Source organism: Ptychodera flava, chromosome 10 (assembly GCF_041260155.1).
Source record: "Ptychodera flava strain L36383 chromosome 10, AS_Pfla_20210202, whole genome shotgun sequence".
Taxonomy (NCBI): domain Eukaryota; kingdom Metazoa; phylum Hemichordata; class Enteropneusta; family Ptychoderidae; genus Ptychodera; species Ptychodera flava.
Genome location: NC_091937.1, coordinates 949383 through 973058, shown reverse-complemented (window position 1 = coordinate 973058; position 23676 = coordinate 949383). Strand labels below are relative to the sequence as shown.

The 23676-nt window shown below is 35.9% G+C and overlaps 1 protein-coding gene across 3 annotated transcripts in view; it reads left to right on the top strand.

Annotated features, from left to right (window-relative positions):
* LOC139141701 (mitogen-activated protein kinase kinase kinase 4-like) overlaps positions 1-23676 on the top strand; it is a 112478-nt gene that overhangs the window by 11453 nt on the left and 77349 nt on the right. For all 3 annotated transcript variants that reach the window (XM_070711298.1, XM_070711300.1, XM_070711301.1), the window contains exons 4-8: positions 523-634; positions 10806-10964; positions 13598-13755; positions 16396-16603; positions 18885-18974. In XM_070711298.1, the coding sequence (XP_070567399.1) occupies positions 523-634; positions 10806-10964; positions 13598-13755; positions 16396-16603; positions 18885-18974 (727 nt within the window). The remainder of the gene's footprint in view (positions 1-522; positions 635-10805; positions 10965-13597; positions 13756-16395; positions 16604-18884; positions 18975-23676) is intronic.

Genomic DNA, 23676 nt, shown 5'->3' with positions numbered 1-23676 from the left:
TTGTAATGTCTTAGTATACTGTGTTTGAAATTTTTCACCATACTTTCCCATGAACAACCACACCATTAAAAACAATGTTGTCAAACATAACTAGTAACTGTTAATGAAGCACTTGCTACATGTACATGTTCTAATAATTGTTTCAGGTTTTATCTGCCTAACGTATAGGGACCAAATGTAAAGAGAAGTAAATATATACAGCAGATGTAGTGACATGTTATATAATCTATGAAAAGTTTGTGTTAATTCTATACATCATTTTTTGTGCCTCTATGTGTGCTATATTTTGTACATCAGTTAGCAGTTTCAGAAAGATGTGGTAGCACTTGCAGTTGATACACAATCAGTATAATTATTAGGAGGCATTGCATTGCAGTAGGTTGCAGCCTTTACTCTCATCTGTATGCTACGTCTCTCATTACATTCACTCTAGGTTGTAACAGTGCTACAAATACTGCTCCCTTCTCCATGACATTTTGCAGCTCTGATATTAATACATGTTTAATGTCATTACCTTGACAGGCCTACGTATTTATTCCTTGTACGGATAGCAGTTGATGTAATGCATGAGTGTCTCAAACTTCGACTGGAAAACAAACCAGCTGCTGAACCATCATTAATGAGTATCAAACAGGTTTGTTTGCAGTAATTTTACCAGCATTTCTGTGACCAGCACTTACTGTGCTTGATTATAACCATTATTGGCATTATACCACCAAACGGTTTGATAGGAACAATATTCAAACTGCCTTCACTAATCAGTTTTTACTGTCAGGGAGTCCAATGAAAGTCTACGCAAGAACTCTTTTGTAACAGTTACTGATAATATCAGCTTGCATGTCTAGATGGTGCTGTCAAAACAATCAACAGGAAACAAGGTACATGTAGTTGAAGCCAACCAACCGCCACACACAAATCTAGTTTGAAACAAGTTTAATATTTGCAAACAAAAACTGCGGAATAAAAGTTGAGAATTGTGACAAATTACATGGAAATTTACTATGTACTTGGACCTGAATACTGACATTGCAATAGTTACTTTGAAAAGAGAAATCACTTGAACAACTACATCTGTTTTCTTGAATGAGTTTAGTGTTAGCATCAACATGGAGCTAGAAACGTCCATTTCTAGCTCCATTTCACCAACTGGACTTCTAGCTTGTAGTCTTGTTGCAAATGAGCAGTTGCTGATGTTGTTCAATTTATTGAAAGATGTCTAAAAAATGGTCGACCATAGACAACTTCCATCCAATTTTGCCTACACTGTGTAGAAAATCCTCGGGTCAGGGTTAACAGTAGCCCACCTAAAACCTCTGACCCTAGGTTTTTCTACACAGTGTAAGCAAAATTGGATGGAAGTTGTCTATGGTCAACCATTTTTTAGACATCTTTCAATAAGTCGAACAACATCAGCAATTGTTTGTTTGCAACACTATTGGTGTAAAAAGCAGTGTTTCAGCCAGCTTTTGCTTGCATGGGGACACAGTGACCCATGGTAGTTCTGAATGGGGGACAAATTAAATTTTTGGGGGACATGTAATGTATTTCAATAAAACAACAGTACAGTGTCATTATGTGTCATTATGACCTGGTACTGTATTTGGTGTTCAATAGGCAAGTCAGGTGAGTGCATTAACGGTGAGTATATATAGTAGGCCAATGGTGTTGTGCAAAATTGTGCCAACATGAAACTTGCAGTATCATTAAGTTTACTGCTACCACGTGGTATGCACATAAACTAGGGCTCCCCCTAAGTCACCAAGATGATTAGCCAACTCATTAGCCAAATCAAAAATCTTGTAGCCCTTTGAACAAATTTTAGGCAGTTTATGATCTCAAGTGTGGCACAACTTTCTTGGTATTCAGGAGTTCTTCATTTTTCAAATCAAGATGTTTTGTATTTTACATTAAAGAAATATTTGTTCAGCTTTTATTGCATTAATTATCTGTGTTTTTATGACATTAAAGTGATAGGTATATTTTTTCATTTCTGGTGGTAAACTTTTACCACCAGAAATAAAATTAGGTGGCAATGTGAAGTGTATATTTCTGTAGCATTCTGTCAGTGTTCACAGAATGACAACTTGATACAAGCTCCTAATGTGGCAAATTTATGCAGTTTGTAAGTCATGACGAAAATTTTGTGAGCCACACAGATAAAATTTTCCATGCAGAAGAAGCATTGGGTAGCATAGTGGCAATGTAGATACAATTATTGTGGTGTTTAAGGCCCTGGTGTTGTGTCATAGTTGTGATCAAGCAGGCTCAATAGCATCTTAAGCATAAGTATTTTTCTTGAGACAAAAATGGTTTGGCCAAACCCAATCCTGTAAAACAATACACAATGATATTGTTCATTTAATTTCCAATGTTTAGAGTAATCATTGTTTCAAAGATTATGATAACATTTTAGCCCAGAAATATTTTCATTTATATTTTGATATCATCAAGAAATATCTAGTGAGTTTCATTATTATATCATGAAAGTGGTAGAATCTGCAGAAATATTAAAATCATTCAGAATCACACCATTTCTTGTATAAGTTATAGCAGTTTGAAATATGCCAAATGGACAATTTTAATAGCTCTACTTTTGAATTGTTGCTTTGATGTTAAGTTACCATGCAAAATTGCAGCTCTCAAATGTGAAGATTTGAAAATGAATATGCTTACTGCAAGTACTGTTGACAATCTCCATTTGCCATGACTCTTAATAGTTTAAAACTGACAGTCAAGCTAAATGCCATGTAAATTGGAAGGCACCGAGAAATTTCTCTTTTACATAAGATTGTACCTATTGCCCTCCCTAGGTGGTTTCTTTTGAACCATAATTGTGTACTTAGGGGTCTTCATTCATGACATCACGTGAAATGACCCAGATTTGACCTTTCAGAAAACCTGAGTTTTGTCTCCTTTTCACTTGTACAATGACTCTGATTGTGAAAGTTTCCGTAGAAATTATGGTTTTTACTATCAAACTGAGTAGCTGCAGGCCAAATTTGATGCAAGCAATGTAGGTAAACTTGAACTCAAGGACGACCGGTACGCGGCACTCATCTATGCAAAACCAAGCCTCACAGCAGACTGTCAGTGTATTCACGGACGTTGTACACCGGTGATGTATTGTACTAGTAGTATCGAACAGCAACAATGTTTGTTTTACGTACCAGGGAATTTGTAACTTTGTAGAAAGGAGAGTAAACTGTTTCAATACATTGCAACTTTGTAGGAAGGAGGGTAAACTGTTTCAACATCTTACAACATTTTAATTGTTTAGCTGTAATTTTCTGCCCAGGAGGCACTGTTCTAAAATTCAATAGCCACAAAAATATGGCCTGCTCAGATTGCGCATGGTGACCCACAACCGTTATTTTATCGGGACAAAACAAAAAAAATTGCGTCAAATGTCGCAATGCCGCACGCTGGCTGAAACACTGAAAAAGGGTCAAAAGATAGCGATAATGTACCTTTAAGATCATTCTCTTGTGTAAGGTACTTACTAGCGTCGAAAATTTATCAAAGTCCCATTTATGGATGAATTTTGTCGCTGCTTAATTTACAAAATCTAATCAACGGAAGTCTTCTCTATACAATGTACTTCAGAAACACTGATCAACAAGTGGGATTGTAGTTGAATATCCATGGTCGCGATTTTGATTGTTTTTGATGTACACAAAACTACATGTAATTGTCTCACTTTCCACATGCAAGGAGCAGAATTTATGATGGCTCTCACACAAGAAAATTTACTCTAGGTATTCCATTTTACAAAGAGGGTTTCCAATGGTTTTGTGAAAATAAAATTGGAATCATGTTTATGTCAACATCTAACGCTTTATTTCTACAGTTACTCTAACAATATATAAAATATATTTAAAAGTTTACTTTTTAAGGTTCTTTTGTGTGAAATGACTGCCCGATTTCCTCCCATTGACCTTCCAGTTGACCAACAGTTATACCGTTGAAAGAGAATTTAACTCTGTCATGCTGGCCAGGTTGCTCAATCATTTGCTTAAAAATGAAATGTTCGCGAAAGGGTTGTTGGTTTCACTGTGGACAACATCTGAGCAAAGACTATCAAATGCAAATTGTGACAGAACTTGAAACAATTGGAGCAGATAACGAAACTGGTATACATCCGCGAGGTACCATTACTAAAGCCGCTAAGAAACTGTCCGTCCATCACAGCATAGTAGTGTTTGACGAAATTTTGCCAAAGGTCATGTGAGCGATTGTCAGAGAGGTAGACATTGCCAAAAATGGGCTTGTTATCGCCAGTTAAGACACATGTAGAAATGCACTTTGTACCCTTTGTAATTTTCCTCTGATATCCTTTTCAAAGTAGGCCATAGCTAATATACGCAATGCCTGATGTTTTTCTGTTGATTTTCAAATTTTTTGTATTCAACTTCACTATTCTCAGTGTTGTTCAGTGCGCTTTTGTTTGATAACTTTGATATTTGGTATACAGGTTCATAGGGATGCCTTCTTGGCAGAGTTAATAAATGTCAAATACTGTATTCACTGAATTATGCAAAGCATTGTGTAAGTTAAGGTGGAGCTGCATGTTGCCAACACAGATTTTTTCGAAGCAATATTCCTCATCAAAGATGACAAGGAAACTCCCTCATCTATATATTTTCAAAAAGCAGAAATTCTAAAGGTTAGTATGGTAGCAATAGTTTATTCGAAGGATGAAGTGGGTGTACCGGTATATTTGGGGTAAAAAAAGGTGAACCGAACCAGTATTTTAATCTTGGGTCAACAAATTCATTAAAAGTGAATGAATATTTGCAAAAAAAGTGATTTTTGAGCAAAATACCCTGTGTTGGATGCAGTGCCTCCTTAATATCAGGAAAATCCCCATGTGCAGATGGTTTTCTAAATGAGATGTTAAAGTTTGGAGAACACTCCCTACTCAATCCTCCTTGTTCCTTATTTAATGCTATTCTTAGATGAGGTAGCTTTCCTAATTCATGGAAAACTGCCTTAATAGTACCAGTTTTCAAATCAGGAGACAAGAATAATCCCTCAAACTATAGAGGTATCTCTATTAATGGTTGTATCGCTAATCTGTTTACCTCTGTTCTGAATTGTAGACTTGTTAGATTTTTGAATGAAAAAGAAATCAATACTCCCTTCTAATCTGGGTTTAGGGCAAAGAGAAGGACAGCAGATAACGTTTTTATATTAAATCAGCGTTTGACAAATATTTATATTCTTCTGCAGAAAAGGGGGCAGGTTTTAATCTTAGTCATCAGTGTATGTGGTGTTATTTTATTGATCTTCACAAGGCTTTCGATAGAGTTTGGAGAACTGGTTCACTTTGGAAGCTAAATAATTATGGATCAATGGCAATTTCTATACATTAATTAAATCTTTGTATGAAAATGTCAATTATGGTGTGAAGACTAACAAAGGTCTCACTGATAATTTTGTGTCTACTATTGGAGTCAAGCAGGGTTGTAATTTAAGCCCTACTTTATTTAATATTTTTATGAATGACCTTCCTCTGATTTTTAGCTACTATAGACTATAGTCTATAGAAGCTATTGGGATGGGTATCCGTCCGGCGTCCGGCGTCAGTCTGTATGTATGTATGTATGTATGTCCGTTTGTGAGGCGTCCGTCCACTCAAATATCTTGAGAACCGCAGTACTTACTGATTTGATATTTGTTGTGTAGATGAAAAATATGATTTTGAGAAACAAGTTTTTTAAATTTTTTGATATTGTTGAAAATAGGCAAATTAATGCCAAAAAAGGTGTTTTTGGTAAAAAATCTTCTTCACAACCGCTGGTCAGACAGCTTTGTTATTTGGTATACAGGTCCCTAGGGATAACCCAACTTAGATTTGTTCAAATTGTGATGAAATATGCAAATGTGTATTTTTAAGGAATTTTTTGTCATTTTTGGTCAAAATTTGACTTACATTGTATGGAATTCTTGTACTGTATAAACCCTATCAATTCACCAGAAAAAATAATTAATATGATTTTAAATAATTGAATTAATTAGGAAATCATCAAAGCCAAAATAATTTTAGTGTGGAATTATCAGAAAGTTCAACTTTTTTTGACAGTTCATAGTGAAATGCTTACCATCTTGGAGGATTAAAACGTGTAAAGGCAACTTTCCTGAATCCCAACTTTGATATATTCTGAACCACCATTTATGTTATCTAAAAGAAATCGCTCATAATAGTTTGTCATGATAGGGTGGTCAAATAAATAGAGATAGAGAAAGTTCTAATTTCCAATTATGGTTGACTTGGTAAGGATAAAATAAGATTACTTTTTGAGGAAAAAAATAGAGTGGTCAATTAAAAGAGTGGTCAAAGTGATGGGGTTTTTATGGTAAAGCTGGGCTGTAAGATTCCTCATGTGCTATTTATAGCACTTATGCAATCTGTGTAAACAGTGCAATGGAAGTGTAACATGATTCCTTATAATGCTTTTGATGACCTTGAACTTCTTAAGTTTCAAACATTTGTCTCTTCAGTGTGCTTTCTCTGAGTACGTACAGTCTCAACTTATTCAACAGAACTTACTTACAATGTTAATTTGAAAGTTAAACTGTGCTTGGTTAATAGGATGAAAATACTGATATTAAAAGATAACCAGCTCAAGATTCTTTATAACCTGACAGATATGCTGTTTTTTATGACGTAAATCTTGATTTAAGCAAGTCTTGTTTACTTTAGTTAGAATGTAATTAACTCTCGTTTATTTGCTTTTATAGACTAATATAGTCTGATGAAATATGCAAATCTGTATTTTTACGGAATTATCATCAATACATGTGTCACAAAAGGTTATTCTCCACATAACACAGCAGAGCTCTGTCAACTGTTGTGTCGCTTGTTTTTTCAAAATTGCTGGTCAGACAGCTTTAACATTTGCTTTACAGGTCCCTAGGATGACCTTAGTGAGATAATTTCATACAGTCAGGAAATACTTAATCTTGTATCCATGTCTATAGTAGCTTCAGGGACTTTGGCCCTATGTTTTATTCTGTTGCTGATTGCCCTATCAAACTTGGTTACACTGTCTATCAGTTGTCTCATGTATGCAGATGATCTCCTTTTAATGTCAGAAATATAAGCTGGATTATAAAGTTGTCTCGATAAATTGCGCTATTACTGTTCAAAATGGAAGCTTACAGTTAATACAAAGAAAACTAAGGTGTTAGGTTTCAATAAAAATAACAGGTTACTCAAAAAGGTATTTCATTACAGTACAATGGTGTACCACTTGATTTGGTGAATGAATCTTGTTACATGTACCTTGGCTTTGTAATTACTCCAAATGGCAAATTTAAAAGTAATTTTAAAAACTTGAAAGCTATGAAGGCCCTTTTAGCCTTTATAAGGACATGTCACATAATGAAAATTTCCCTGTTAAAGTAGCTCTTGATCTTTTTGATTGTTTAATTGTACCTAAAATGACTTATGGAGGTGAAGTATGGGGTAATGAGATCAATGATAACAAGAATTTTCTGAATGATGTTAGCCTTTCCTTTTACAGATATTTACTTAGAGTGTCTAAACAAGCTCCGAGAGCTGGTATTCTTGGTGAATAGGTCAAACCCGGAATTCAAATGGACCACAGTACAAACTAACCCACGTGTGTAAACGCGCATAGACGAACATGTATTTCCACATGCGTTATGTGAGTTTGTTTGTACCGCGATCATGTGATCTCTTGGGCTTACTGAGTCTGTAGAATGCATTGCGTCCTTTTTATTCCGGAGTAGAACCATTGTAGATATCCCATTCAATTCTCTGTTATAAAACACATGTTAAGGCACTGGCATAGATTGGTTGTATCAGATGACATATTACTCCGCGCTGCGCATACAACGGCTAAGCATCATTCCAATTAAGTGGTTTGATTATATTTGATTCATTCTGGATACTTACAGTGGAAGACCAATCTGGTCAGCTGTTTGCACCTTTAATCTCACTACTAAAACAGTTCACAGAAATTTGATAGGCGAACATAGGGTTCATGGATAAATGAATTACAAATGATGCGAGGACACACTGCTCTGACAAAAATAAATAAGAACCTACGAATTTGTTTTTCTCTAGAAGATTACTTAATGCATATCAAGAATGAAAAATGTAGGAAGTTGATAACAAAATTTCGCATTTCTGATCATAATTTGCAGATAGAGGTGCGGGGAAGATAAGTCCCCAAAATTCCATCTAAAGAGAGATTTTGTAATTTTTGTAAGCCCCTTGTATGAATTTAATTATAACATGAAGTGTAGTACATGTAAATCTGTTGCATTTAGAAATGTCCTTTTCTCACATATGGAGTCACATTTTCAGAATTTTGAACATTTGACTGATAGAGAGAAATTCCTTTATATTATGAATTTTGAAGATAAGGTACCTCTTTTAAGATATATTTCTAACACTACCAAGTGTCCCCCAGCAGCATCCTCACCCGATTATCAGTGTTGTCCTTATATCTAAAAGTAGCCGGGCAATTCAAGAAAGTAGCCGGGTGGACTGCGACGGAGCGAAGCTACCGAGGGGCGAGTGAGCGTAGCGAACGAGGGGGAGAGAGCGCGAGAGGGGGTGTCCCCCCTCTCGCAAGGCGAAAAACGAAATTTTGGAGTGGAAATGGTGTTCTCTGGTGGCATCTGAGGTGACATTTAGCTGAGACTGAAACAGTACTTTTGTTGTGTGTCTTAGACGTGGCTCACATACAACAAAACAAACAAACATGATTTTGTTTTATTTGTATTATTTATGACACACTTATGGTTTTATTTGCATTGAAGATTTAACATTTAATCTTAAATCTCCTGCAGTCTGCTCATTTCATTGCTCATGCATTTCCCAAAATGAGGTTGGAAAATTCAAAATACCGACAGTATTCTAATAAAAACACATTTGCTGTTGTTTAAAAAAACATCGGTAAGATAATTCACTGTTACATGTTCGCATTTACGCAAAAAAAAAATGCGTATATCGAAAACTCATAACAATGAAAAAATGCGTAGAGAGTCGATCCAATGTGTAATAATATTACGCATTGGATTGAGTCTCGACGCATTTTTTTGTATTATGAGTTATAATATGCAAACAATAATGGTAAAATGTTTGCGAAAGCACTCTCCGCGACTTAGTCTCGCATGCCAGACCTCGAACCTGCATGCGGCGCGAGCGGCGAAGCTGTCCCCTAATTTGATCAAAGCAGATATGCAGCATGGCGTCGGAAGGAAACAACTCTATTTTCTTCAAATTTGCTCCACAAGTCCGTGAAAAAATGATTCAGAGAGTCCATCAAAATACACTATCGGGCAACCCAACATGGAGAACATGGAGAGGCGCAGTGAAATTGAACCCAGGGGATCAGCGCCACAGTGAAGCCGTGAGGCGTGACGATGATGCGCCGGTCGGCAACGGTCGGCAACACACATGCCTGTGACCGTGGATTCTAGTACGTAAAAATAATCATTGAAAAAAAATACCCATTCAAATAAACAGTTGGTTCTAAAAATTCAGTTCTAGCTCATTGTTTTTAAATCTAGAAAATGCGTCGGTATTGCTCTGAGAATAACTTGATTTGTTGAGAAGATCATACTCGTACTGACGTTGGCAGCCAGCGCTGCGGAGGAAAACTAGCTGCGTCATGAACTTCGAATCGTCGATCAAAATCACATCTTTTCGGCGCCTTTTTCTCACAAATTTAGCGAAATTGAAGTTTTTTATACATAAACTAATGTATTGTTGGAATCAAGTATGGCTTTCGAACGGGCTTTCTTCGGGAAAAAATATTCCATCGGCAAGGTGCCGGTGGCCGACGCCACATTTCATTTTACGCTATCGTTAAAAATGACCTAAGATGACTTCATACTAATCAAACCAATTACACTGCTCGTAACAAAGACAACACCATAGACGCGTCCATCAGCCAATCACACTATTTAACAAATAAAAGATCGGACTCAAAAAGCCACAAACGGGTATTTAGAAACTGTTTTATGTTTGTGCAGTGCCATGCGGGGAAAGGGTCGCGAAACTGCTAATCGTAGGCGTGCCGTCTAACAGCTGGCAGTGCAATCCCGAAATTACATGTCTATAAAAATAATCTACTTACGTTAAAAGTAGCCGGGAAAAAATGCAAAACAGCCGGGTTATTTACCCGGCACCCGGCTTCTAAGGACAACACTGGATTATGTGTGTAATGTTTGATTTTGTAACTTGCTCTACCACACTTCCCGAAGTGTGTTGTTATGCAATAAAGTTATTATTATTATTATTATAATTACTAGGCCCTTGCTTATCTATAGTATAATTTACCAGTACTGTAGGTTGTATGTTGAAATAGTATGGATCGTAAATGACATCACTTTTTCTCTCATTAATATGCATAAATGAATATTTGTCTGCATTTTGCACGTAAACGCGAAAATAAAAACTGCTAATGTTACAATGGCTATAAAAGTCACACTAATTCGTATGACTTTATGGTTTAGACTACAGGCTGCAACAGCAGGTGCGCATACAACAACAAATTTTGTCTGAATTTCATGCAGTGTTATCCAAAGTCGCGTGTCTGCAGCTATATTTTGTAACAAACCTGAAATCGCGATCAATGCTATTGAAAGGCACCTTCAAAAAAAGCACTGAACATAAGGAGGATGTATGCCAGTGTTCTTTAGGTCTACCATTCTTGTCATTTCTTCCTGGTTTTTACATGCCAATACTGTTCATGTACAATGTATGCTCTTGAGAAGAGTTTGCCAGTGTCAAAAAAAGTTGTAATGTGTACTTTTCAATTTTACAGCTGATTTCTGAATGTAAAGAAGTCATCACCGGATCAATATTAATCAAACAGTACCATCAGCGAATGATAGGTGCTGTGTTATGGGATGCACGACAACTCCAAGAAAAGATTGAGAATGATCTTGATGACTTTGAAAAGGATCTCAGAGATATGCTGGAGGTAGGTTGATGAGTTCAAATGAAAAGCATCATAATTTCCATTTTGGATAAAAATAGCGCACACATAAAACTCATGTACAGTATTTATACAGTTTGTTATTGTGTATTAATTGAATTGAAGAAATACAGATTCCAACTAATGAATTTATTCAGATTTTCATTGGCTTCAACTGTTCATGTTTGTTTAACATTGTATTGTTGGAATTTTTGATTAAAAGCAGTAGAATTGTTTGTCTGTTTGATTTGGAAATTCGGTATACAAGTTGCTGTGGTGACTTAGTCAGATTTGTTCAAATTGTGTTAAAAGTTTCACATTTATATTTTTTGGACAATTATTTACATTTTTGGTCCAAAAGTCTTTTCTTAAAGCATTTGTTCATTTCCTTTGAAATTTGGTATGCATGGTGCTTTGGGTGACCTTAGTCAGATTTGTTCAAATTATGGTGAAATTTACAAATTTTGTAATTTTGGGGTAATTTTTCCTCTGTGGTCAAAACATCTTTTTTGAAACTGCCCATCGAATTGGTTTGAAAATTGATATGGACGTTCTTTGGATTGACCTCAGTCAACTTTCTTCAAATCATAGTAAAATTTGCATATTTGTATTTTGGGGCAATTTTTTCCGTTTCTATAGAAGCTATTGGGATCAGTATCTGTCCGGTGTCCGTCGTCAATCTTAATGTATGTATGTATGTATGTATGTATGTCTGTTTGTGAAGATGTCCGTCCACTCAAATATCTTGGTTGTAAAGGGGTGAGCGAATATCAGGAAGGTGTAAAGACTCAATACAATTAATAACATTACCTCTTTGATGAAAGATGACAAATAATTAAAATGGTAGTTCAAGTGAGGGAACTGTAAGTAAAACCAAACTTTTTTCCAGTATTTTTAATCTATGGCCCCTAGAAGTGTCATCTTGATGTCATCATGGCCATAGCTGCTATGGGACTCCAGCCACTCGGTGATGGATTTTTGTTTTCTTTCTTAACACAAGCGATTTCATCACTCACAGCATTGTCCAAATGAATAATTTTTTATTCGATGAATTTCGCTAATGACCACAATAAATTTCATTGCCATTTTTTTTTTACTAGCCCTGCAGTTAAAAAAAGGCCAGTCCGTGAGCCCGGGCAAGAGGATTTGCTCACCCCTCCCTATTATCTAAATTATCTAAGGTATCACAGTGGAGCTATATCGGCCACTAGGTTGCTAGTTTCATATTAAAATTCATGTGTTATTGATGTATGCTATGGTTTAGCCCTGACCACAGTCCCTCCTGCAGAGACTGTACCCTAACTGAGCTGTTTTGGCTATAAGATGATATAATCCTGCATGCATACTAGGATGATACCATCGCCATACATGGTTCATTTGTTTGTTAAGTATTAAGATAAATGACTGATAAAATGATGATGGAAATGTACTGTTGGAACAAGACATTGTGTTTAAAAGCAGTGTCAGTGATGTAGCACTTTTATTGTAGGTGGATGTGTGTTGTCGTTAGACATCCAGCATCATTCAACCTTTTACATTTAAAGCTTCTTCTTCAAAACGGCCAGTCTAATTCCTTTAATATATGGAGTACAGATCCCCAGCAATGACAGTAATCAGATTTGTTCAAACTGTGATGAATTATATAAATTTCTATTTTTCAGGCAAATTTTGCCATTTTAGGGGAAAAATCATCTTCTTTAACCCTTTCAGCGCCAGGGTCTATTTTTTTCACCTTTATAAAATAAACCCAAGTCAATTTTTCTCATATTTTTGCCAAAATTTTGAGAAAAAAACTATAGCCAATGAAATGTAATGTCCATTTGGTCCAAAAGTATAAAAAAATTACAGAAAAATTCATGAAAATTGGTAAAATTTTGCACTAAAATTTTGGCGGGTGAAAATTACAGCGCTCAAAGGGTTAATGGCTGGTCTGACAGCTTTAATATTTGGTATACAGGTCCCATGGGATAACCTCATTTAAGATTTGTTTGAACGTTATGAAATATGCACATTTTTGGGTAAAAATTTGTTTCTCAACAACTACTGGTCTGATAGCTTTGATATTTGGCAGACATGTTCTAAGGGATGATCCTAATGTGATATGTTCAAATTATGATGAAATCTTCAATTGTGTATTTTTGCAGCTATTTTTGCAATTTTTTGTCAGGCCATCCTGAAGTGAGCTATCAAAGATTTCCACCTTTTTCATCAGCACACAGTTTGTTTCTGCATAATACAGTGGAGCTCATTAGCCGTTAGGTGGCTTGTGGTACAGGGTCTATACACTTCTTGAAAGTCCTAGAAATTGAAAGGCTCCTGGAAAATCCTTGAAAATTGATACTCTCCCATCAATTTCAAAGATTACAAACTGATCAGTCACAATATATAATATAGCATGTAAAATCATATTTTGAAATGATTTGGTGTGAAAATGTATCAGGAAAATGGTATTTGTGGACCTGAAAAAGTACTTGAAAATTGATGAAACTGTCCTGGAAAGTCCTTGAATTTTAAGTAACTTTGAATGTATAAATACTGTTGATACCACAAAACTAGAATATTGCTGTTATTAACTACTTTTGTTTTTTAATGCATGTTCACAGGTCAATTCATAAAATTATTCCTGTGTATTATTTCAGGTATATTTTGATTACTTACATAGTTGGATTCAGATGTTACAAAGATTGCCACAGGCATCACTTAGTTTGAAGAATATCATTCAAGAGGAGTGGAGCTTTGTTAAAGAGATGTGTCCTCACATTAGAGATGGTGAAGCTCAAGCAGGACAAAGGTTTTGGTGAGAACAATTTATGTAACATTTAAGGATGTACGAGCAGTACAATTAAAAGTAATGTCATTTCTCTAAATTGTCGATTTTTGGATTCTCCTTTGTAAGCATTATCAAAATGTGTGATAAAATATAGGGGTCACCATGCTCATTTGTGAGATACATGACCATTAATTTTGCAATTTATGAGAAAAAATGCTGAGTCAGCATTTTTTCACCATTGCATTTTCTATGGACGAATAATTCAATGCTGTTTATCTCAAAATTTAGCGCGGTGACCAAATTATTTTATTTGATCACTATTATTTATTTCTCTGGACTGAGCTTTGTGCAAATTTTCATGAAAATGACAATAGTAGGAATTGATTTTCCAGCAAATTTCAATGTAATCCTATGGGAAGTGACAAATTCCACGCGCACGTACTGCTCGTACATCCTTAAGACAGCACCAAACACTTCAAATTGCAGAGCAGTTTAGATTCATGAAATTCTTGTAACCTGAAATTCATGGCAGGATTCTGTTGACTTGTATGTGTTAACAGGCTCATTAAGTGTGGACATTAAGTGTGGACCTGGTAGCCAGTTGCAGACTGCCTTAGGTTTTATTTACAGAAAATTTGAAATTTTCAAAGATGGCACATCAAGAGTGTGTTGTAATTATTACATGCCTCATGCCTCTAATGTCCTTTGCCCCATATGATTCTATGGTAACATGTTGATGTCTTGGTGGGCCTTATGGTTATCATTTGACTGAAAGTGACCTTAAACTATTTTCAACTTGACAACTTCAGAATTTAAAATTAATCAATTTGCATGTTTTACATAGGAAATATGGTATTACAAATTCTACTTTTAAAAAATTGATGAACTGCAAAACAGTGATTCAGTGGACGGTTCGATGATTAAAATTATTCTTATTTTAAACAGATTTTTCTCTATCATGGAAATACAGTATATTATTGATATTATTGATGCTATTTTTTTGCTCACGTGTTGACACACGTGAGCATATGTCGCAGCGATGTCTGTCTGTCTGTCTGTGTGTCTGTCTGTCTGTCTGTCTGTCTGTCTGTCTGTGTGCTCAATATCTCAAAAACGGCTCATCAGATCAGAATCAAATCTGGTACATTGATTCAGTTTGCAAATGGTAAGAACCGATTAGTTTTTGGTGGGTGTGGCTTGCTTACGTTTTGCTCATTTGCATAATTAATGATTTTAGAAAAAACGGATATACATTGAGAACAATTGCACACAATTTGATGAGATTTGCTACAAATGTTGATCACATAAAGATATATCAGCTGTGAAAGTTATTAAAGGGGTGACGTGAAAGATAATTACTAATTTGCATATTTAATGAAATTTCCTAATTACGCATATATATCTGAATTTATTTGATCAAAATTGACGAAACTTGGTATGCATATTGAGGATACTATGATTTAACATTATTGAAAGTCATTAAGCATTTTTACTTCATCAAAATCCTAATTTGCATATTTCATGACCTTTTGAAAGTAAGGATATATATTTGAATTTACGAGACCAAAATTGATGAAACTTGCTATGTACATTAAAGATACTATGATAGAACATTATTAAATGTTATTAAGCTTTTTTTACTTCAGCCGATGCCTAATTTGTATATTTTATGAACTTTCCTAATTAGGGGTATTTATCTGAATTGACGAGACCAAAGTTGACGAAACTGGCTATGTACATTAAAGATACTATGATAGAACATTATTGAAAGTCATTAAGCATTTGAACTTTAGCCAATTCCTTATTTGCATATTTAATGAACTTTCATAATCAGGGATATTTATCTGTATTGACTAGACCAAAGTTGACGAAACTTGCCATGTACATTAAAGATACTATGATATGATGTTACTGAAAGTCATTAAGCATTTTTACTTCATCCAGCTCCTAATTTGAATATTGAATGAATTTTTGAAATTAGGGATATATATTTGAATTTACGAGACTTGCTATGTACATTAAAGATACTATAATGTAGGCTAACATTATTGAAAGTCATTAAGCATTTTTGCTTCAGCCAATTCCTAATTTGTGTATTTAATGAACTTTTCTAATTACTAAATTAGGGATATATACTTTGATTTATTTGATCAAAGTTGGCATAACATGCTATGTATATTGATGATTATACCAAATTATACCAATATTGAAAATCATTTCGCACTTAAGTTTTCATGTCAGCTAATTAATAGTTTGCATATCTAATGAGCTTTCAAAGTGTGGAATATATTGTTTGAAGGACTTGACCAAAGGCAATTACACTTGCTATATAAAGTGGTTATACAATGACAGCAGTCAAAGAAATTAATTATTTCTATTTCAGCTAATTGCGTATTTGAATACTTAATGACCTATAGACTTTAAACTGTGGTGAATATTTTTCATTATGTTGATCATAATACTTTCAATGAAGTTGCAAACATGTGGCAAAGGTTCAAATTTACACATAACTGCAATATACAATGAAACACGTGAGCATTTACAGTTCATATCTGGTTATGGATACGGTGGACTGTGCCATTACATGCATGTGTGTTGTACAAAATATAACATGGCAATAGATGTATACAACTATTAATTTATTGTGTATTTTTATTGTTGTGACAGTGTAATGGCCAGCGGCTTGCTGACATCAACATCAGAGTTTCTATCAAATAAAATGGATGAACAGTGTTCTCAGTTGCAAGATAGTACATCATTTGATGAAACAAGAACAACAACACTAAGAGAGTCATCTCGAACGTTTAAAGAAATATTTCACGAAATCAGAGAGAGAGCTTCAAAAGCATTGGGATTTGCCAAGTTACTGAGAAAGGTAATATTTTGCAAAATGTGTGATATGACTGCAATCACAAATGATGTATGTTGCAAGTTTTGAGATAGATTTAATATTTTTACGATATTATGTCCAATCTTTTCGGTGCTTCAATACTCTAAAGAAAAGGTGTTGTGTGAGAAGGTATGCAGAACTGTTCCATCATCTTAATTGGCATCGTCCGCTCGCACGGCTCGCTAGCCAGACAGGAGTCTTCCACTAACTACGCCGTGCGTGATCACGCTGATATACTGTGCGAAGGAAATCTGATAGAATTTGAAAATCAGGCGGACCAATCACAGCACGCGTTACATAAACAGAGAAACCCGAGATGGCACCGGCAAAGTGCAGAGTGTGCAACTGCGACATAGATCAACGAACAATCTTCACATCAACATTTCCCAGTCACTTACTTGGCATTCTAAACAAAGTTTACGGAGGATTTGACGATCGTGTTGGATGGAGGTACATTTGTAAACCATGTTTCGCCAAAGTAAATATTCTAGCTAAGCTGCAAGACAGTGTTACAAATTTACACTCTCGCTTTGAATGCGTACGGGAAGAATTAGAAATGAAATGTAAACAACGACAGCGATCGCTGATTGGCTAGTTACAGGTCTCGTACCAGTTCGTGTACACTCTAAATTAGGAGACGTTCAAAATATATCCCATAAACCCCCATGTGACTAAAATAAACCAATCACCGTGTCGATAACGTCATGCGGAACACCGCCGCCAACGTTGAGATGTACGTCTGTGGTCTGACACATGTGCATATCGCAACTGCTCAACTCCGCCTATCGAGGAAAACAAAGTTCTTGCCATGGACGGACGGAAGACACTTTCACATGGCCTTCCAGACGTTTTTAGCTGAGGACTCACAAGTGATGTAACCATCGGATAGCCAGTCATTTCATGTCTTCATCCACGGTCCGGACCGTGCTTCGTCGTTCCGGCCGTTGATGATCGACATCATGTCGTGACCAAAAATGAAAAAGAACGCATCAGGGCCACGGATGGAATACACTACTGTACTAGTCAGGCGACCGGCGATCAACAATGCTTCCCGTTTTCAAAACCGCGCACCGTTGCGCACCTTTCCGTGGCACCCACGTGTTAGGCAGCGTTAGAAAGCTAGTTTTATGCCCCTTCGAATGATATAAGAAATAACTAAGTAAGCTAGAACTACAATCGTAAAACGCCCGCAAAAATGAGTCAACTGTCAACGTTAAAATCGCGGGCAAGTGTAATGGCGATTTGTGTATTTCAATGACCAACTTCAAAATGATGTAACAAGAAAAATCTCACACGTGCCGCCCTCCAAAGCTGCCATTTTAAAGTGTAGATCATTTTGGAGGTATTTTCATCCGAAAGACACCGAATATCTGTCAACTGGGGTTAAAAAAACGGCCGAAAGTTGCCAACGGGCTCGTTCCCGCAAAATCGTACGTTCACTTCCGCATTCACCAATTTAAATATACATGAAAAATGCCCTTCTGCGATTGGCCAATACAAAAGGTCATGACTTCAGCAAATGTCACCTATTTTAGAGTGTACACGAACTGCATACAGTCGTGTGGTGGCGCTTTAAAAACCATGATCTGTGGGCTTGATCGGCCAAGGCCTGATTTCGGGAAGCATCCAGCTACCCAAACAGCAGTCCTTGGCAAGCGAAGATGCTTAATTGGTGAATAGATCCTCATTTGTGTGAAAGATGCTGACCAAAATTTCTGAATTAAACAGTCCTCTTGTTTTCCTTGCTCTTCCATCACAGAAATTTCAGTGTTGCATTATTGAACATCTTTCATTGGTTTCCCGTTCAAAACTTAGTGAACACATAATAATTCATGACATTTTCTACATGTGTCTGCACTCCTAAAAAACCCCAGCCTCTCCACCCTACCTGTCCATGCCTACTTACACATAGCAGGTAAAGCTATTACCAACATTGGGGAGTCACCTTGAAACATTGTTATGTGACATCCTCCAAAACCATAGTTTTTCCATCACCCATAACTACACTTACTCAATCATTGTGATCATACAATGTGAATTCTATTCTCAAAACTCCCCAACAGTGAGCCAGGGTCTTATACACGAGCAGGGTATTGTACTTTGAGGAATATGGTATTTGAACAACTTCAACACAATTGGCAATAAAGTATGTAAGGTACATCAGTGATTATGCAAAGTATGATTGTATCAACAGTCAAATTGATGTAAAAATTTGCAGTGATATTTCAGTGACACACATTCTTCTGTGGCATTATGCTTTGTCTAGGATCTAGAGATTGCTGCAGAATTCCAAACAAGTACTGGTATAAGCGTCAATGATCTCCTTGCAATGCTGAAGACAACAAATCATATCAAGGTAAAAATCAAATTTTTGTTTACTGAACTTTTGGTTGTCACTTGATGCTGGGAAAATTCTAGTCAAAATCAATGAAGAGAGAGTTTTGGTAGAGCATTCTCTTATCCTGACGGTAGCAATAGGAAAAAAATGGTTTTAATTATTTTTAGCTATGACGTTACATACCTGAGGAAGCTAAGTTACATCATTTCTGCCAACAGCTTCCGTAAAATGAATTTGTCACACCACATGATCACGCTGTGTTACGTAATGACTACCACCTCGAAAATACCTCGAGAAGGAAAGGAGAGATTGTGTTGTGTACGTGAAATGATAATAAAATGAAAGTTATAATCTACCTGTGTGTGTATTGGCTTACATGAAAATGCGATAGAGAACAATGCATTACGTTAGAACGCAGATGGCAGTTTCCAAGGTAGATGCGGGTGTCGACGCTCATAACAAGGTCATTGTGAAATCTGGCTGGTTTGACTTTTAAATAGGGGCTGTGTTTTTATGGTGGATGGAAATGTAAGGCTGAAGTTATGTTATATACAGAAAGAAAACCAAAGATGGCATAGTAGAAAAAGACAAATTAGAGAGACATTGCAGCAAATGGATTTCAATTTTACACAAAATTGTAGATAACTAAGGACTGTACTTCATTTTAATTTAAGTTACTGTTACTAAAGAAAATGTTACCAATAAAACAACTTAAATACAAAAAAAGATGGCATAGTATTATTATAATACGATGAATTTCATCATTGAGTATGCCTTGTTATAAAATAGTAGAGGTAATGGACTTGACAGATTTGCTTGAACGTCCAGTGTGATCTAGTCTATTTGTCTGTATGTCACATTGGTATGGTTCAAATACCATGAAGCACATGACAGGGTAGTGCAGAATAGAAGGACTCGCGCATTGTGCATTGTTGTGGTTAGAATGGCTAGAACATCAGTTAAAATTTGATAAACATGTAATTGCGCGAAGACGCTCAAAATTCAACAACATGATTAGCTCCAAAGAACTACTTGTCAAAAGTTTACAAAGAATTTCTAAGAGAGGGGAAGTAAACCAGTTTTTTTTACTTCTGTGAAACAAGCTGCCATGATATACGGTTGGACAGGTGATCACATGATATGAAATAGAACTGAACTACACCTCCATAATGCTGCAGCACGAAAACACTGGGTCCCAAAAACTCTGATTCTTTGGTCTGCCATGAAAATGCGATGAGTAATCAACATTATTGAGCACTAAAACCGATAGTTTTTATTCTTGGCTTGCAAGATTTTCTATGTTATTTAATTTTTGAATTGATGTTATTTGTTTCCAGTGTATTATTAGTCCCCACAGACAGAGCCATAAATTAGGCATATCTCAATCAATTTTATTCAAACTTGATACAAGGACATTGACCTATGTCATACATATGCACGTCAATTTGTTTTGTGATACAATCCAATATGGCCGCCAGGTGGCCATTTTATTACGATTTTTTCATGTCCCGAACCATAACTCAGACATGTATCAAGCGAATTTATTTAAAGTTGGTACAAGGAGATTGACCAATGTCATACATATGCACGTCAATTTGTTTTGTGATACGATCCAATATGGCAGCCATTTGGTTATGATTTTTTCATGTACAAAGCCATAACTCAGGCATATCTCAACTGATTTTATTCAAAGTTGGTACAAGGACATTGACTTACGTCATACATATGCACATTGATTTGTTTTTGTGATATGATCCAATATGGCCGCCTTGTGGCCATTTTATTACCATTTTTAGCTCACATTTGGTATACCAATGTGAGGTAATCGTATAAGCTGAATCAGTTCATTTGCATGCAATTTGCATGTCTGTATGTATGTATGTATGTATGTATGTATGCATGTATGTATGTATGTATGTATGTATGTATGTATGTATGTATGTATGTATGTATGTATGTATGTATGTCCGTCCACGTCAAAAACAGCTAAACCGCAGCACCTACTGTCTTAGTATTTGGTATACAGGTGCACCTAGGGGTGGAGATGTGCCTTTGTTCAAATGAACATGTCAGTGCCAAAAATATGCAAATGAGGGGAAAAAGGAAAAACCCTGCAAATTGCTAAAACTCTGTAACCGTTGGTCAGATTGGGTTGAAACTTGATGTGCAGGTTCCTTCAGGCATTCTAAAGTAGGTGTTTGAAATTTGGGATGAAATTTGCATGTTTCTATTTTTAGGGTAATTTTTTCATTTTTTGGTCAAAAAATATTTTTCTCTGAAACCACTAATCTGATTGCTTTGAAAGTTGGTATACATGTTCCTCAGGATGACCTCAGTCAAGTGTATACAAATTGAATTGAAATTTTAATATTTGTAATTTTGGGGCAATTTTCCAAATTTTTGGTCAAAACTTTTTTTATTGAAAAATTACTAATCTGATAGCTTTGATATTTGGTATACAGGTCTCTAAGGTTGATCAAAATCAGTTTAATGAATATTGTGAAGATATCTTGAATTTGTATTTTTGCTGAATTTTTTGGTTACTTTTCTCATTTTAAGTAAAATTTCATCTTCTCTGAAACCGCTAGCCCAATTGCTCTCAAATTTGGATTCAAAGTTGGATGTTTGCAAGGGTGTTTCCCTTCTAATTGTTGAAATTACGACAAAATTGGAAATATTACTGTTTTGGGGCAATTTTTGTCATTTTTGGTCAAAAATCTTAAAAGATATATTCTTTTTAAAGCCCCTGGACAGACAGCTTTTATATTTGGTGTACAGATGTCCAGAGATGACAATAGTTAGATATGTGGAAATTGTCCTGAAATATACAAATTTGTATTTTTAAGACAATTTTGTCATTTTTGGTCAAGAAAACTTGTTCTCAAAATTACTTGTCTGATAGCTTTGTAATTTGGTACAAAAGTCCTGAGGGATGTTATGAGATAAATTTTCTGCTCAAAGTGTTGGGAAACCCCCAAATTTTTATATTTTAGGTAATTTTCTTTTGTGACCTTAAATGACCTACACCAACCCAGGATATGTTGTGAGAGATTTTTGAATGCTGTAAACATAATTTTGTCATATTTAGTATCAATTTGTTGTAAAATTTGATCCAGAAAACAAAGCTGAGGTAAATTTTTTCATTGCGAACCAATTTTTGCAACTTTTGCATGTAAGACACACAAGAACTGATGAGAAATTTGGATCCAGGATAATTCCAGATGTAGTAATCCCCCCACAGTGGAAGGCATTTCACTATCTGTAACTGATTTAAGTGCTGTTTACATTCAAATGATAGCACTCATAGCATTAATTATAAACATCCCCAAGCCTGTAAATACATTTCATGGCATGCCAGCTGATCTTATGTATGGGGTGGAACATTTGATATTCAGAGGGGGTGGGGGATAGAAGATTGATGAGGTAGCGTTACTTTTTACCAGATCCCTTGTACATTTTTTTCCCACTCTTTATTTTTTCCCCACTCTCCCACCTTTTCTTTTTGTCAAGCTTCTCTGGCTAATTTTTTTGTTGACATTTGCTTATGCATGTAGGATCTGCTTGTCCCATTGCTATAGAAGTTGATATATACTTAATTTTGTATCCATGTCTATAGTAGCTTCCGGGACTTTGGCCCTATGTTTTAAGTACCTCAATCTTCACATCGCTTGGCCAAACTTCATGTACCGATGTTTAATTTTCTACTGTAACTTATCTATAACAAGCAAGCACGTTCTTTTTTTCTGGCTTAATGTAGATTGGGCCTACATGTCTCAATGAAAAATGTCCTGTCTCGAGTCAAGAATGCATATCGATGGTGTTGCAGTCAGTGTTGAAACTGCATGTCCATGGGTATCTGTATCGGTACATCAGCATTTCTTGCAATGGTCTTGTTGTCTGTGCTATTTTCCTTTGTGACCAGCTTCGGACAAAGCTTTAAAATGTTTTCTGCGCTCTCTTTCCACCTCCTTTGGCAGTATTTAAGTGTTATGTCGCCGCGATGTGGCCCAAAAGTTGATTAACGCACTGAGTCTCATACTGTGAACCACGTTGGTCCATTGTTTGTTGTTGACACTACGCATATGCAATTAGATGGTTCCCCTACCAATGTGCAGAGATAGACACATAGGACAAGCAAGCTACAGGCATTTTCATATCAAGCATAGCCCTTGACAGTGATGTAAAGCGCCATATTTAATTCAAAAATCACTTGGTAGCGTGTCTGGAAGGCCAGCCACAGCAGCAGTATGCTGAACTACGGCTGTTTTGTCGATGAAAATGGGGCGAAAACAGGCTATAAACAACAATTTTTGGCCAATTTAGCCTATTTAGCTCCCATATATGCATATGTATAGATATGCAATTGGGAGATATTTTTATAAGGGGGCAAAATGGCATCTGTATGTATGTATATATGTATGTATGTATGTCCGTCCAGATGAAGAACTCCTAAACCGCAACGGCTGCCGTCTTAGTATTTGGTGTACAGGTGCACCTAGGGGTGGAGATGTGAATTTGTTCAAATGAACATGTCAGTGCCAAAAATATGCAAATGAGGGGGAGAAAAGGAAAAATCCTGCAAATGGCTAAATCTCAGTATGCATTGGTCAGATTGGGTTGAAACTTAGTATGCAGATTCCTTTATGTATTCTAAATTAAGTGTGCAAAAATTAGGGTAAAATTTGAATGTCTGTATTTTCAGGGTATTTTTTCCTTTTTA